This window comes from Microplitis demolitor, chromosome 6, assembly GCF_026212275.2.
Source record: "Microplitis demolitor isolate Queensland-Clemson2020A chromosome 6, iyMicDemo2.1a, whole genome shotgun sequence".
Lineage (NCBI taxonomy): Eukaryota > Metazoa > Arthropoda > Insecta > Hymenoptera > Braconidae > Microplitis > Microplitis demolitor.
The window spans coordinates 6,073,067-6,091,501 of NC_068550.1; the positions used below are offsets into that span (position 1 = coordinate 6,073,067).

The window sequence follows — 18,435 nt, forward strand, 5'->3', positions numbered from 1 at the left end:
AGGCCCTCTTATGGTTCTTTTGATATTAAAAATTTAAAATTTAAAAAACTAAAATTACAAGTTGAAACTTAGAAATTTTGATAAAATTAATCAGACCATTTTTGTAGAAAATTTTTAACCCTACAAAAAAGTTACTTATGATTTTTATCGTAGAAATAATTTTCTAGACTCCAGAAGCTTTCAATGTTTTTAAATTATAGGATAAAAATTTTATTTAATTCAAAGATTGATTAACGATATTTAATTAGAGAAAAAAAAATATATTAATGATTAAAAAAATTTATTATATTTTTTATTAATTTATTTTTAAATATTGAAATGATATTAAAATGTCGAAATAAAATTATAATTTTTAAAATATTTAATTAATAAACTTTGTATTGTTTCAATAAAATTTTATATTCAAATTATTTACAAGTTAATTTTTATACTTTATAATTTTTTCATTTAAAATAATCTGTATTTATTTATTTAAATAAATTTTTTACGGAAAAAAAAGAAAGTTGTGCGAAACAATAACTTTAAAATAATTTTTTTGAATTGCTTAGATAGTTTAAATTTTAATTGTTTATTATTAATTAATCATTATTTATAGTTAATTATTAATTAGTAACCTTAAACTTTACTATCAACCATATCGACATTTATTTTGTAATAAACATATGGAAAGTATTCATTCTGTCCGAAACCCAGTCCCGGAATATCTACACTCTAAATAACAGAAAATATATTAGTTAATTCACCATATTACTAATATGAATGTAGTTAATTAAGGAGACTTAAAGGTTTAGTTGAATTATTTTTTTAAAATTAAAATTACAGATTCAAAATTGAAAATTTCGAATCAATAAATTAAACATTTCTTGTAGAGAATTTCAAGCCCTACAAAAAAGATTTTTTATAACTTCTAACCTAAAATAAATATTAAAATCTTTAGGTGCTATAGAAGCTTATAAAAATCTCTAGAATTTCTTTTAGTCCCTTTAATTAATTGAATAGAAATATACACTTATCCAAAAATTAAAGGAACGAAAAAATTTTATGAATTTTTTTGGTGATTTTTGGAAGGTTGTATTTTCGTGAAAAATAGGATAAAAAAAAAACAATTTGAAATTTGAAATCTCTAGTTTAAAGATCTGGTAGCAAAAACATTTTTTAAGCTGCGGTTATTGTATAATCATAAGAAATAGCTCGAGACAAAAATTTTCTAAATATTTTGGTTTCGTTTTTTGGGTCTACGAGGCCGGGAAAATTTTTTTCGAGAAAACCAATTTATGATTTATTTAGGAAATTTATTCAGCTACAATTTTTACTTTTTGTTTTTTTTTTTTTTTTTTACGACAATTTGCTGCCGAGATTTCAGTCTTGAAATGAAAAAGGATCCTTTTGTCTTTGATTATCGATATCTCAGCAACTAATGTTCGCACAGTAATTTTGTGGGCAGCTTTAGAAACTTAAATAAATTCCCTACAAGCCTCATTTTTTATTTAAAAAAAAAAAATTTTTTTTTGCGTTTTCTCCTATTTTTGCTATAGTTACTCAGTAAATGTAAGGTAAAGAGAAAAAAAATAATTAAATTTCAACTTAAATTTATTCGAAATTTTTTTCTTTTTCTGCTAAGAGATCTTTAAACTAGAGATTTAAAACTTAAAATTGTTTTTTTTGTCGATACGACCATTTTTTAAAAAAATACAGCCTTCCAAAAATCACTAAAAAAATTTATAAATTTTATTTGTTCCTTTAATTTTTTGGATAAGTGTATATTTATGAAAATTATAAATAGTAAAAATAAATAATTAAATTAAATTACAATACATACATCTTGATTAGCAGAATGACCACCGGAAGCTGCTGAAGAATCCAAGTGAGCGTAAAGTTGGTTTAAAACATCACGTAGTCGCTTTGTACATTTTTTATGGGGATGTAATAAAATGGCTTGGAAATTAACTGGTAATCCATATCTAAATAAGTGAATAAATAAATTAATTAATTACCTTAATTATAAAAATATTTAATAAAATAAATTACCTCAAAACAGACTCAACAAAAACACGCAATGCTTTAACGTGAATCCAAGCACAGAAACATTCACTAAAATTAACTTTTAACCAACGAACAAGGGGCCCAAATTGTTTTTTCTTGTCAGTAACTAATTTTGTTATTTCATTTTTACCAGCAGCTAATTCTTCTTCATTATATGTAAAATCACGTACAATGAACTTTTTTTCACGTGCGTGTAATTTAAATTCTTCAATAACTTTTTTAAATAATGTTACTGTAAATAGACCATACTCGGCATCCTGAGTTATTAATTGTGTACTACGTGGTACAATCATGTCTGTTAATTTTTCATATATAGCATGCCATTCGTGAAAACTTGATTTTGGTACAATTACAAGTAAAGTTGACAAGTACTCGCTGTCTAAAATAAAATGTTCTTTTTTTACAAGATCTGCGAGGTTTCGAGTCAACAAACTTCCACTGTAAAAATGAATACAATAATATAATTATTTATATTTAAAGACAACGTAATTTAAAGAAATCAAATGCAGATTTTCTTTAGATATTTTTTAAATAATTATTTTTTTTTAGATAAATTAATCTCATATTTGTGTAGTTAATATATTTCCCCGTAGAATGAGTACCAACATCAATATGTTTGGGTAAGATGCTTATGGTCTATATATATTAATTAATTAATTGATTAGTATATTATTGTTTTCGGATTGAGATTAAATATATTGATGTGGGTACTCAAACTAAAGGAAATTTGATGACAAGTAAAAATATATCTTAATTTTTTCGAGCACACACACACACATACGCGCACACATAAACAAATACTCTGACACCATTTTGTAAATAGTCAGAATAGCTTATTAGTATCTCAAAACGTCGATATCTGATGAGAATTCGATTTTTGAAAATCGGGGTGGAAGCAATAACTTCCCGAATTTTTGAAAATTTTCAATTTTCTTGGCGGGAATTTAAAAATTTATTAAGCACCGCGGATATTATTATAAACCGCAAATAAACCATCGCATATGAACTCGAACAAAATATATCGAAGTGGGTACTCCAACTACCGAAAATTTCCTCCCGAATTCAACTGTGCTATCAAATTTCCTCAAAACTTAATTCTCTAGTCATGACAATGTCTTAAAAGCCTCCATTACCTCTAATAATAACTCCCACGTACATTTAAAATAAATAATACTTACGTTTGTTTCTTCTCAAGATTCTGGAGACTTCCCTTCAAATTATTGTATGTAGTAGATTTAGTTTTTAAATCAGCATCTATCTGGCCAACTTGTTTGCTTATTATGTCAGCAATATTTCTTAGCGACTGTTTTATCGGATATTTCGCCATATCCCATTGGAAACGTGTTATGTAAGTCGGCAAATCACCTATTATTTACAAAAAAGAAATATTTACAATAATTATTATTAATTTTTTATTTTTTAATAAATTAATTCAATAAACACTTGCAATTACTTATTATTATTTTTTTTTTAATAAAAAAAAAATACTAGAGTACGTTAGATTTATAAGAACATGCTCGTTTTTTTTATTTATTTATTTTAATGCACTAAATAATTAATTAATTAATTTAGCGGTCTATTTGAAGCCAAGTAAAGCGACATAGCAATTAGCAATTATGATTGGAAGTGATGGAAAAAAATAGCAAAACAACTATTCAATAAATTGTAACTTAAGTTTCAAAAATGAAAAATAATTTTTTTTGTTATTTTGTATTTATATACGTGGAATTTTTTCCTATTTGTCGACTAAGTAATTATTGAGTTTAATTAATATAAAAATAAATAAAAAATGTCTATCGTGCAACATTTGCATGGAAAAAAAAAACATTATCATGCACAAGACATTAAAATTAAAAAATTTTTTTTGTTTTTATTTTTACTTATGGTTATTGTTTACTGTGTGTTGTAATTGTGTTAATAAATATTATAATCGTTACTTAAATTAAATTTTTTTAAGGATAAATAATAAAAATTATATTTTTTAGAAAAAAAAATATCTAATTATTTATATATTTATTATTAGATATCGAAGGCTTTGAGCAGATCGGTTTTGAATTGGTGTAAAAATTTTAATTATAAATTATAAGTGTAGTGGTGATATCGGGAACAATGGGCGGATGTTGCTACTGCTGATTATTTGACTCAGAAAATATCTACTTGGAAATCTATTCTTTTTTATTTATCATTTGTAGATGAGAGAACTTGATGGAAAAGTTCATGTTAGATAACTCGACAAGGATTTAGTTCCCTTTTGTCTGGTGGTTCACGACAACAAAATAATTAATATGTGAATTTTTTTTGTTTTCGTTATTTGTAGCTCGGAGTTTCAAAAATTTAATTCGTTCATCTGTGAGTTGTATTTTGGAGAGCAAACCAAATTTAAAGACAAATTTTAATACTCATTCAATTCTTTTTTATTGACGCTGATTATTTTTTAGATTTTTATTATTTATTTATCCCATGGAATAAATTTGTGCACAGTTTAGTAATTTATCATTTATACTAAAGTTTAATATTTCGGAAAAATGGTTAAAAATACCGATCAAATGATGACAAGTTCTTTTGTAGAAAATTAAATGCCCTAATTAAAAATAATCTCATGAATTTTCATGTAAGATGAGTATTTTAAGCTCCTCGAATCGAAAGTTAAGGCATTCTTCAAACCTAAATGAGCATCGAAAACCTACATTAGACTTTTTAGGATACTAGAAGACTTTTGCGCACTAACGCAAATTACGCCCATTATTTTTTACTTCTTGTAATGAGATTTGATAACTACCTTCCGCACTCTTTTTATGAAAAAGTCGTTATTAAAAATATTCATCATAGATCCCTATTGTCCCTGTTAGCCGCAAACATGGCCAACTAGCTCCATAGCAACCGTTGCCATGACGACAATAATCGGTGACATAACACCAGCTTTTTTAAGATAGATAATAATTGTAAAAGCTTGGAATGAACCTACTTAGACTTACAAAGGCTTGAATTGAACCTACTTAAGAAGGCATGAATTAGGCCTAAATAAGACATAAATCGTGAAACGAACGTAACTAGACTTAACAGAAGGAAGAACTTGTAAGGAATAGCAGCCTTTGTAAATCTGTTAGTTCATTTCAAGCTTTTACAATTATTATGTCCTAAAAAGTCTAATTTAGGTTTTCAATGATCATTTAGATTCAAAGTATGCTTTAGATTACGGCTCGGGTCTAGACATTAATGGAACTCGCAAACCAGATTTGAATATTAAAAATTTAAATACTGACAAAAATGCCAATATCTCATTAAATACAAAAAATCTTTCTATCAATTTTCCACCCAACCCAATATTTAAAATTCTTCTTGCCTCCAAAGCTGACCCTCAATCAACATAAAAAATCTTTGGAAAGTCCAAAAGTGCACGCCTCAAATGCTCATGTTGTAATAAAAATATAATCGCTAACCTTTAAAACAAAGTAAATTTAAAAAAATAATTAAACTGATAGTTCAGTTTGTTTTTTATAGGGAACGCTAGTAGTACATACATGAATAAAATAGATAGATAGTATACATATAGAAAACAGAGTGAAATGTATACGAATGTAAATGTGAAAAAAAAAGACAGAAAGGCATATAGTCGATAAATTTCTCTGAAAATTCATCGATTTTTACTGATATCTTTTAAATGTGAAAGAGTTGGTTGCTGATATTCCATAGGGTTCATTCCAAAGATGATAGACAACTTCTACAACAAGAATTAGGTTGATTCATTGTTCGTGACTATAATAAACTTTTTAACTTAATTTTTCTTTGATTATAAACAACTCCATTTAATAAAAAAATCGACCATCGCATTAATTAAACTTTAAAGTTTCCAAAAATCATTAATAAGGACACAATCAACTATTCCTTTGAATTATTGAAATGACTTTATGCGAGCATTTTGCGAAACGATGGCTATTTGACAGTAATGTCCCCCTAAATGCTTCGAATTTGAGGAGTGCAAGAAAAAAAAAATATTGATTTAAAAATGACCTGAAATAATAAATTACAAACATCAGTTACAAATTCAAAACCAATCAGTGCCAGTACCTCCAATACCTAAATAACATTACAAATATATAGACATATAAATATAAATATATATATATATATATATATATATATATACATAAATATATACCCTTCAGTGAAGCTTTAAGCGTTTCCGTGAATAAAATCACAAAAAATAAACCAGAAAAACCAACTCCGTGCAAATGTGTACGATAAAATAATTATATTATCAAAACTGATAGTTAAAAGTATAAGTATTTAAAAAAAAAAAAAAATAAAAAAAAAACATAAATAATTGGAGTAAACATTAAGTTCCTTATCGACAGTCGATTGGGCTTCCTTCTTATCAATAATTACTATCATAAATAAACCATCAATTAACAATTAAGTTATCTTACAAAACCGGTTATATATAAGAATATATATAATATATATATATGATATATATATATATAGTAATAATAATAATAACAATAATAATAATGATAAAAATAATAATAAAATAACTTAACATTAATAAACGAAAAGTATGCTTCACGTAAGCTTTATGAAGGACAATAATAAAAAAAAAATATGAGTGACCGGACACAGGATAACAATACAGGTTATAAATACAGTTATCAGTTATTATCATAGATAAAATGTAACGGATAGGTCCAATCGGTTGTCGAGGCTGTCGGGATGGGTACCTGGATAGAGTATGCCACAAAAATCATCATCATCATCATCATCATCATCATCATCATCATGATCAACATCGTCTGCATCGAAGCTAAAACCGTGATGGTGGTCGTCGAGCTGCCTTAGAGCCTCAGTAAAATCACTTTCGCTATTTTTATCCTCGGTATTGTCACTCTTGTCCTCGTTACCGACAGCGCAATCGTAATTGCCATCACATTTTGAAAAAAATTTTTTTCTACTTTTAGGGGTTTTGCGTCTTGATGATTTTCTCCTCGACTTTGGTAGAATTTGGTATCTAGATCCCGACTTGCGGTCCTCGTCCTCGCTTGATGAGGTAACTGATGGAGTTTGGCTGGTTGGAGTAGCGTTGGGTGGTAAAAGTGGAGGTGAAGGTGATGATGAAGCGGAATTAGCACACCAATGGACTTGGTAGCATGAATAAATTGATGAAGACTCTGTTGATTTTGTATTTTCGCTGCTACTGGTACTAATTGATTTTTTTTTATCATGGTTATGGGAGTGGGATGTGGAGCTTGAGGTAAAATGGAAGTAGGAACCGGTAGAATGGTTATGGGATTGATGATGGTGGCGATGCTGACCTAAGCTCGCTGGTTCCGAGTCCGTTTCCTTCCAGAGCTTCGGCTCGTCTTGGTGATGGTTATGATGGTGGTGATGGTGATGGTGGTGGTGGTGGTTGTGATGGTGGTGATGTTCCCGTGTCTTTGATGACGGAGTTACAGGAGTATTTGGTGGGGTCTCGATACTCCCACCAACTTCGGAGCTTGTGCTTTCTTCGTCCATTGATGTTTGACCTAACAGGTCGCAATAGTTTTTTTCGCTTCGCGTTATTTTTTTAGTTCCTACTATTGCTTAATGACGATGAGTATTTAATATTAATATTATTATTATAAATGTATATACATTTTTTTTTTTCTTTAAATAAAAATGAGATGACTTTATGAGGAAGTTTGTGAATTATTTGAGATAATCGTTATTACTTTAAGGCAAACTAAAATGGCCGGCTCCTGAAGAAACTAAAATGGCCGATTATTGACAAAATCTAACCTTTGGATTTATAAATGCGAGACTTTGACAATTTTTAAATTTTATCTTAAATAAATATAAACATAAATGTGATGATGAGCTTCGTATTTACATAAGTAAACGGTTTACTTTTTTTTTCTATTTTATTTAAAGTCCGGCATCTTTCTTTTGTTGACAGATTTTTATTTTATAAAATGTATTTGTATTTAAATGAACGGTCTAGCAATTTGTAAAAGTAAATAATGTATCAGAATTGCAAAAAATCGGGGATTTGTCAATGAGCAGTTGAATTTGTCGAAACAATGAATTGTTCTCTTGAACCGACGAGAACAGATTTTAATTTTAAATGAAAAAAATCAATAGCAATTGAGACTCAGCGAAATGATAGAACAGATTCGTTTTAATAATTTATTAGCATTAATTGCAACCCACTAAAATAATCAAGAGTCACCTCATTTCGTTAAATATATTGTAAATTATGAATAACTATTGTCATTATTAAATACTCATGTAATTCACGATAAACAGAATGAGCAAATGATAATAAAAAAATAACTGATAAAAAAAAACCAAACAAATACGAATAAAAAATAAGTAAATATTGCAAATGATTTCTTGTGCAACGTAAATGACAAAAAAATTATATTTATATACACATATATATTTATATATAGATGTATTATAATCTATAACATATTATTTGCGTTTTCAAGTCAATTAACTTAATAATTTGATATATAAATAAATAAAATATATATGAGTATATAAATAATATAAAAAATCAATAATCAATAATAAATAAATAAAAAAAACCTAATAGTGGCTACTATGAGTTGATGACCACAGTAACCCAACCGACTCCTTAATTTAAAGGAAATAATTTACTCCAATTATTTCATTTAAAATTATTTTGTGTCCTGATAAAAATTTTTCACAATTTAAAATTATTTGTTAGTGTTTTGAAATTCATGTCAATTAATTAATTTACCAATTTAATAATTAATTAATCAACAATAGCATTTGAAATAAGCTGAATTTTAATTTAGTGAATTAATTATAAATTAATTATAATTAAAATTTTATATTTTTGTACGGCTGTGCGCGTGTACGAGCATTTATGTTCGATTACATAAATTATATTAAATATTAGTATAGATAGATAGGGTATAATTAAAATATATGAGGGAGAAAAGGGTTAATGTGGTCAAAAAATTAAATAAAAATAATAATAATAATAATAATAATAATAATAATAATAATAAAGTTTAAAAAATAATGAATTACAGGTGGAAAAATTTTAGTACTCTTTAGTATATTATAATTGCTTTAATTATAAGAATGACATAAATTAAAAAATGGATGGACATATCGTTTTAAAGAGAATTAAATATAACGCGAAATTTTTGATACTTTTTGAAAATATAATGCATTATTTTCTTTTATGAATTTTTAAATTCGAGTGTTGATACATAATCGTCTGAATTTTAAGTAGTTTTGATAAATACATAATTACGCGATGTAGATCACTATTCAGTTCTGTTAAAGTCATTCTCACACAGTGCTCCCCAATTTTTTAAAAATTCCAATGATTTTTAACTGTCATAATCAATTAATTAAAAGAAAATAAAACCATTAATTGAAAAAAAAAAAAAAAAAAAAAAAAAAAAAAAAAAAAAAAAAAAAAAAAAAAAAAAAAACAATTTCGCTGAGATATAAATTAAAAAAAAAATTACACGCAGTTGATATCAATTGGGAGTTGAACGAAATTTGTCAAAGAAATTTCAGTAAAATCTTCATCGCAATTGTATAATTGGAATTTTCAAATTCTATAGGCTAAAATTTATTTAACACATTTTGTTTAACACCTGATTGCTAACAACTGCAAGTAATTTTCTTTTTTAACTCCATATCTCGGTGAAATTACGATTACGTTGTCTCTTTTCCAATTAAGGTTTTAATTTCTTTTTTTTTTTAATTAAGTAATAACATTTTAATACGGTTATGACAGTTGAAAGTCATTGCATATTTTTAAAAAGTGAGGAAGCACTGCCTGAGAATGTCCTTAATTAAAAAAAATAATAAACTTTTTATTGTTGAATTAGTTATAAATAGAAGATGATAGAGATAAATTTTTGATCAAAAAGGAATATGGACTGACTAGAGTCTCTGTAACCCTCATTGATTACAACTGACCGCGGATTGTTTAATTATTATTATTTCAAACAACGACTAAGTAAGCTTCGTTTAAAATTTGAAATCTCAACAAGCGTAGAAAAATAAATCCACTTAAAGTCAAGACGATCTTCGGATATCGGGAACTCATAGAATATGTCTCTAGTTATCGTTTAATCTTTAGGCTGCTCTCAACGTCCGAGGAACAACTGATTCAAGACACTGGCACTGTCCGAGCTGTTGTTGATGCTTCGATTTAAATAAATCTCTGTCTATTGCAAAGGACTCGAAAAATATATAAAGTCATCCCAGATGATTTGAAAAGCCGACGATTGGCTCTGATCTCTAAAATATGAGCGCAGGATAAATTCGCCTGCCTTCCAGATTATTTAACGTTTAATCATTCGTCTATTTAATGATCTACAATTTATAAATACTTAATTTTATTGTCTCGCTTTACAAGACTCGAATCATCTGCGTTTATTTTATTTTCTAAAGCCCTTAATTATATACATCCATATTTTCATTTCCTATATTCGAATATCATAAAGTAAAATCATATAATTTAAATATTTTTCCACCTGATATAAAATAAAAAAGTAAGCAAAGCTTAAAGAAAAAAAACCAAAATAAATAAATAAATAAATAAATAAAATAAAATATATAACAAGCCCTACAATTATTATTATTATGTTTATCTTTCTTTTTGACTACACACACAAATATTTTTTGTTCATTAATTTTAAACAGATTTATTAGTTTAATTTAGAATAATTAAAATATTCATTTAATTACTTTTTCATGATAATTTCGTTTTCATTCATAAATCTGTTTAAAATAATAATTACTGTTATTATTAGTTATAATAAATAAATTAACTTCTACATTTGTTTATGATACAAATTAAGTAAATTATAATTATTGATGACGTAAATAATAATATGGAATAAAACAAAAATGCGTGGATTTGGAATTTTAAATTCATTTAAATAATAAAATTAAATTACTGGAGTTCATATTACTGTAACTTGGGTTCAAATTGTAATTGTGTAACGAAACAATTTCTATCGTTAGATCTTCAACTCTCTATTTCGATGAATATTTCATTTTTTTACCTCAAAAAAATTAATTTTTTATAAATAGTACATTGTAAGACAAGGGATAAAACAAAACGATTTCAGGCCAGGGCGAAACCGGCTGCCCGAGCCGTAGGCTTAAAGTTCCAATGTCGACAGCCAGTCAGAAACAAGGTAATTTAAGCTGATGTCATAAAAATTAATTTTTTTTTTTTAACTCGAAATCAAAATTTCGCTTTCATAAATTATATCAAATTCCATATTCTCTACCCATTAATTATTTTAAAATAAAATTATCATAATTTTATTTTTAAGCTTGTTTTTGAAATTTTAATTTTTATTTTTTCCTGCCTTCCAACCGGAAAGTATCAACTTTTTGGCCGCTGCACTAAACGAAGTTGTCACTTTCCGGCTTCTTCGAGCAGAAAAATAGTATACTCACTTTGGGCAGTAAAAATAAAGCCTCGGATCACATGTTTGTCAGCCTCGGCCAACAATTACTTGTCATCTGAGACTTTTCTTATTTTACTGGCCTAGGTATATAACATACTACTAATTTATTTTTTTTTTTGAGGTCAAACTGTTTAATTAAAATTTCTAAATTTTTTTTTCTCGTGGCCAATTTTGCTCCTTTTAATAAAAAAAAAAAAGTGTCCCAACAGATCTAGTTTAAAACATACTAGAAGCTTTAAATAGATATTTACGTCATGAGGCCGTAAAGTGGCAGTTTTCTGACAGCGACGATATTTTGATATGAGCTTAAGGTTTGTGGCGGGAAAGTTTGAAACGGGCGTAATTGTAACGTCCAAGGCGTAGCCGAGGACAGAAATTTACGCTCGTTTTCGAACATTCACGTCACTAACATTAAAGCGAATATCGAAAAAAAGTCGTTGTCAAAATCGCCACTAAACGGCCAAATGACGTACAATATTTTTCGTTATGATCGCTCCATAAGTTTAACTTTTGAGGGATAGGAGGCAAATAATGACATTTTTTTTTTTTTTTTTTTTTCATTCAATCACTTGTAGGTGAACATGAGTGTGAATGTAGCAGACTTTAGACAAATTTTAAATTATTAATAAATAGAGTAAATAATTAATAAATTTAAATTTTAAAACATGTACATTTAAAAAATTCAAATATTAATACGTGCATTTATTATAAATATTAATTTTTTAATTATTTATTCTATTTATTTGTAATTTTAAATTTGTCTGATGTCTGCTACATTCACACTCATAGGTGAATATAGATATCTCTTAAACAAATATTTGACTAATTTGTATTACTTGCTTTAAAAATATACGCTGATAATTTACTTGTATCGTGTATTTATGGTTAATAAAATGGCGTGGTTATTATTTTATTAACATTAGGTCCGCTTCGTAATAAATTGCCAGCAGAGAAATAATTAGCGCCACTCAATAGGAACTAAGTTAAACGTTACTCAAATTCATTGGTCAGTACACTAGAATGCGACTTTTTTTTTTACGATCTCTCTCAATTTCGATTGGGTGTATACGAAAAGTTAGTAAAAAGAAGGAGGGGGTAAAACTTCACGGCCTAGGCCGTAAAAAATGACGTTATAGTAGTCTCTAAAAAAGAGTCCCTTTACGGACGCCACCCAGCGCTCAAAAGTTGAACCTGTGAAGCGAGTATAACAAAAAGAAATTTTTTTCATCTCACTTAGAGAATTTAATTCCAAGTTACAGCTATTCCAATTTTCAAAATTAAAAAAAGAAATGAAACTTTTTTAACGGAAAAAACAACATAATTTAAAAAAAAATGTAAGTGAATAATTGAGTGACAGTGACTTAATTAAATATCAAGGTAATTAATTATTAATTAAGTTTCTTAGTAAACCAAACTTTAAAAAATAATCAATTAGTGTGCATGTATTGTGTTGTGTTTAGTATTTTGTGTGTAATTTATTTATTTTTTTTTTAAGTTAAAATTATTAATTAGTAACAAAAAAAAAATATTTCTAATTCAAACAATTAATAATAATTGTTTTTTTAACACCATACACAATAAATGAATTATTAATTAACAGTCAAATGAAGGATTTAAAATATATTATGCTACAAATTTTTTTTTTTTAATGTTCAATTCTAATTAAAATAACAGGCCCAATATTTAGAACAGTAATTAATAATGAACATGAACTCTGCAAAAATATCGTCATACATTTTCATCATATTTCTAGTAGCTTAGCTATTATCTTTATTTAAAAGTTTATCATATCTCCTATACTTCAGCGAAAATCTGAATTCAAACTTAAAAATATAAATTTGTATATTAATGGTGACCACAGATTTTTGAAACTGAAATTCCTTTACTTTTCCAGGTATTCCATATGTAGTAATATTTAATCATTGGAAATATTTGTTTAGTTCTAAATAAAATGGTATAAGTCAGCTCAATAAATAATCAACCGTTGTCGTTAAACAAAACTTTATTTTATTATTTGTCATGTTCATAGGCTTTTTTTATTAATGAAATAAACAATTTTTTATTTTTGATTTTAAGTCTATCTTTTTATTTAATTTACTCTGTAATAAAACATAAATAAATTTTTCATTTTTACTAGAATAAATTTCATAAATAAGAACATTTTATAGAATGTTAATAAAATATTAATCAAGTACGCGAATAATAAATATAGTGAAACTTATTAGATCAATGCTTATGTATACTTTTGATGTTTTTAGTTTTTTAACTTGTTAATATGCATGTTAATAGCTTGAAATCCTGACGATTGGTTTCTACGAAGATTTTTTTTTCTAGCAGCTTTTTTAATTATTACTGCTTCATTTTTTCGCTATTGAAATCAATTTCTACTAATTTTTTATCAAGACGGTCTTACGATCGCATTCGCACCGCGCCACTTTTTGAACAGTTTTGAAAAAAAATGAAAATTTATCGAATTTTTTCAGTCAAAAAAAAAATAAAATTTTTCCAGCTTTGTAACAAAATTCCCTAACTCTTCCCTCATTTTTCCAGTATACTTATAATTCCCTAACATTTCCAGAAATTTGCACTGAAAGAACAATTTCTTTGAGCCAAATAAGATTTGTTTCAGGCATATAATTCTCATATTTGAATGGACCCAATTAGTATTTATTTGAGACAAAGATATGGTTCATTTGAATGAAATATTGATTTTTATATAGTTAACAAATCTTTATTTAAAAATTTTTAACTATAAACAAATATATATTTAAATGAAATAAATAATTTTGCTCAGTCAAATAAATCTATTTATTTGGTTCAAATAAATTGTTCTCTCAGTGTGGCCACCATGATATTAATCAATTAAATGTTTAAATAATTCAAGCTGGTACTGCTTACAAGCGAACATTATAAATTAAAAACCTATATCAATACCCGCTGTTTTAAGTAGTAATTTAAAATATACTAAAATTTTCTTTATCGAGTATTCAAATATTTGATAGTAGGACAATTTTATGCAAAAGTTTAATTCAGTGAAATTTTTAAAAAACGTTATTTTAAGTTATTGATTTATTATATCCTGACGGGCAATAATTACCCTGCGAAAAATTAGTTAATAAGATAATTGGCATTAAAAATTTTTAGAAGAACCGAAATTCGGACTTGCGTCACTACAGACAACAGAAATAAATTCTGGGTATTGGGTCTGTTACCTCAATTATAAAATTAAAAAAAAATGAATTTGTTTATTTTTAAATCCTTGATTAATGAATAAAAAAAATACTATAGTTTTTTAATATGATTAGAGAAAATAAAAAAAAATAATAAAAAACTTACTATTGTTAGCCATAAGATTTTCGTGAAGTTTGTCTCGCTGATCTTCAAGTACTTCACCCAAGTAGACGGCAACTTTACGTGTTACCTGCTCGACGAAGGTGTCCAGCTTGCCCAAGTCGTCCGACAACCCGACTAACTGATCCAGTGTCCCGACCTTGAGGTCCGGGATATGGAATTTGTAATTCGCAGACAGCGAATTCTGTTTCGATGTCAAGTTGTTCATCGTTTCCCATGTTTGCTGGCAGGTCTTGTCGCCCGGGGCTGATATTAACCAGTATTCCGTCATCTTAATTCAGGATTTTTTAAAATTCAATCTGAAAAATAAAGGAAGTTAGTTAAAGTTACGGCTCAAGGTGGTCATGTATGTACTCGTTTTTTGGGAAATCATCTAGATTACAAGAAAATTTTGAGGAATAAAAAAAAATTCTTTTGGATTTTACATTGTGAAAAAGTTGAATGAACTTTTTCTTTTTTTTTTTTTCCTTGTAAAATAATTATGACCAGAGTATGAATAATAAAATTTCCAGTAGAAAGAGTACTCACATCAATATATTTTGATTTAAAAAATTTTGGTTCCTAAAATTTTGAAAAAAAAAATTTGTTTTTAAATATAGAGTTGTGGGTATTTATTTTAAAGGAAATAATCATGACTTTCACAAAAAAAAACGACAAAAAGTACAAAAAAAAATTTTAATAAAATATATAAAATTGTTGAAATAAAATCAAAGTATAATTTTTTTCATCAGAATTCGATTAAGTATAAAAATATTAGTCATTTTACGATTCATTTTATCAGAAAATTCATCAAAATATTCAAAGTGACTAAAAAAAATTTCCTATACCCCAGTCCCAAAAAATTCAAAGCATATGACATTTATATCTAACCGAAGTATATCGATGTGGGTACTCATTCTCCGCAACTTTTCTCCTCTTCAACCCAGCAGACATTTCGAACCTCCCCCTCCTCTCCCTAAAAATAATTCACTAAAATTTGAGTTTGTAATAAAAAAAAAATAATTTAAAATTACGGGGGTGTGGCTTTCCTCGTGAGCAATTACGTAAGCAATATAATCCACGTGATCAAGAATTAATAAGTGGCGCGCATAATTTACTGATCAATATGACAAAACGACTTCGGTCTAGACTAATGACAATTAAAAATAAAACGCATATATACAAACTGACACTTACAACAATAATACAACCACAACTTAAAATAATAATAATTATTATAATAATAATAACAATAACATTGACAAAAATTTATAATTTAATAATTATAAACTTCAACCTTGGGTTAATTCTTTTCCTGCAGTAGACAATAAAAATAAAATAAATATATAATATGAATATGTCCAACAAACGAAGGTCTGATATTGTCTATGTGGCGCCTGTCTTAACTTTCCTTGAGTAAAAAAAAAATCAATACCTATTCAATGTACAATTTAAACTCTGGTTTAAATGGAGTAAATATTTAGAAATTTTTAAAAACTCGGTGTCGATTCAAATAAACCCGCCACTAAATTTAAAAAAAGACAAAATAAATTGAATTTAAAAAAAATAAAAAAAAAATGGCCTGCGTCATTTTTAGTGGATTAGAAATATTTAAATATTTATTGGTAAGGATTAAAATAATGATAATAATATTAACAATAATAATTATGAATAATTATAATAGTGATAATAATATTGAGTATTTACTTGGTCCAGTTGGTTAATTTGTTGAGACAATTGTAATCTGAAGTGATGGATAAACTATATTGAGTGAGTTAATTGTAATGAAACCATCGTAAATTCACGTGATGTCTGTTCTGTTGTTTTCACGACCCGCCCAGGGGCTAAGCTAAGACTTGTAACTCTGGTCTTAACGTTGGACAGATTTTTTTTACCAGCTGATGAGGATGAGGTGATCGATTGTCACTAGAAACTAGACTAGGGAGCTTTGGAGCTCTAGGGAACACGTCTAGGAAGTTGATTAGTAATTATGAAGATTGCGGATAGAGGGCGGAGAGAATTTTAAACTAGAGGCGCGGCGGGAAAAAATTGAAGTTAAAAAATTTTTAAATTTCGCGGGTTTGGTTAATGAGGAATGAAAAGAAAATGATGAGAATGATCTTCATCTAATGGAAATTGAGATGTTGATGTTTTTAAATATGAAAATGATTTAAATAAAATACTTGTGGGGTAAATTGGCCGAACTTTGAAGTTTCAGAAGTTTTGAACCCCCGAGGTTTTGATTTTATCTAAATACTGTGACAGTTAACAGAAATTTTTTATGATTCGTAATAAATACGGGCACTTTAAAAAACAAAAAATATTTCTGTTTTGTTGGGTTGTTCATAGTAAGAACAAAGTTATCAAGACTCAAAGTATATAAGCTCTTTTTTCATAAAGTTGCGATTTCAAAGAAATTTGGAGAACTAAATATTGAAATAAAATAAAATTTGTTTTTACCCTAATAGCTATTTTAGCTTGAAATTGACAGTAATTTGACAATTGAAATTACTTTAATTTGCTACCTAAATTTGCCGACAATTTGACAGCAAAAGTTGAAAAGAAAAATTTGCGGTTAATTTTTGCTCAATTCAGAGGTAACTTTTTTTAGTAGAAAAAAACCCAAATAAAAGTTTCCTTGAATTTTTCGTCAAATGTCCGTCAACTTCGGGCTTTTCCGTTTTTGAGGACAATCTGTATTCAAGTGTCGAAGTGAATTTGCATTCTAATTCGGGTAGTATATTTACATCAAATTGTATAGCAAGTTGTATACAAATTGTCGTCAAAAACAGAAAATCCCGAACGGACATTTGACGAAAACTTCAAGGAAGCTTTTGTAATGTTAACTTTTGCTAAGCAAACTGTCCTATTAGGATATTTTTCTAGAGTTTTACCTTGTAGGGGACAATATAAAGAACAATAAATGTGTATATTATGTAATTTCCAATAAGAACGTTTAAATAGCGTTTATAAGCGAATAAATTTAATTTCCTCAGGTATGCAATTGCGATGGACTTTTGAAGATTCGATCTCACAATAAAATAATTTTTTTGACTTTTTATGATTTTTCCTTGTAGAGAGCACTTTGGAAAACAAAAAATGTTTGTTTTGTGGGGTTATTCCTAATAAAAACAAAGTTAGCGGGACTCAAAGTTGGCTCTTTTCTTTTTTTAAAATTGCGATTCCGAAGAAATGTGAAGGATGCAATTTTGAAATAAATAATTTATTTTTTATCATTTTTCCTCTTAGGGGACCCTATAAAGGACAAAAAATCTTTATATTGTGCAAGGGTCTAATTTTCATAGATTTATAATTGCGATAGACTTTTAAAAATTTAATCTCAACTCTCTTAAAACGAACCAGTGAAATTTCACTGATTCATCTTAAAAGAGAAAATAACACAATTTCTCAGGATTGTTAATAGTTAATGATACTAAAGTTAGCCGACGTCTAATAATTTTTGGAATTTTTTAAAAACTACAAATTGCAAAAAAAAAAAAATCAAAAATTGCACCTATAGCTTTTTTTTAATTTTCTATGTGTGCATTTTTTAGTTTAGTTTTTTTTTTTTTTTTTTTTTTTTTTTTCAATTGATTTGCTGAAAAAT

General features: G+C 27.0%; 1 protein-coding gene across 2 annotated transcripts; it reads right to left on the minus strand.

Annotated features, from left to right (window-relative positions):
* Positions 1-317: 317 nt before the first annotated feature.
* LOC103579810 (V-type proton ATPase subunit C) lies at positions 318-16,707 on the minus strand. Of its 2 annotated transcripts, none has more exons than XM_008561347.3 (6): positions 15,720-15,789; positions 14,835-15,148; positions 3,222-3,408; positions 2,029-2,481; positions 1,820-1,961; positions 318-711 (listed from the first exon to the last, which is right to left on the minus strand). In XM_008561347.3, the coding sequence occupies exons 2-6, from the start codon at positions 15,118-15,120 to the stop codon at positions 616-618; spliced, it is 1,164 nt and encodes a 387-aa protein (XP_008559569.1). In that variant the 5' UTR covers positions 15,121-15,148; positions 15,720-15,789; the 3' UTR covers positions 318-615. The 2 variants fall into 2 exon arrangements, with proteins under 2 accessions (XP_008559569.1, XP_008559568.1); XM_008561346.3 differs by lacking the exon at positions 15,720-15,789 and adding an exon at positions 16,536-16,707 and having other exon boundaries at positions 321-711.
* Between the last annotated feature and the right edge of the window lie 1,728 nt (positions 16,708-18,435).

Bases quoted from the DNA above. Each gene is read 5' to 3' on its own strand.
- LOC103579810 (XM_008561347.3), bottom strand. From the start codon at position 15,120: ATGACGGAATACTGGTTAATATCAGCCCCGGGCGACAAGACCTGCCAG. The intron at 3,409-14,834 runs GTAAGTTTTTTA...TGTAAATAATAG, and splicing joins AAATCTTATGGCTAACAATA to GTGATTTGCCGACTTACATA. The intron at 2,482-3,221 runs GTAAGTATTATT...TCATTTTTACAG, and splicing joins AATCTTGAGAAGAAACAAAC to TGGAAGTTTGTTGACTCGAA.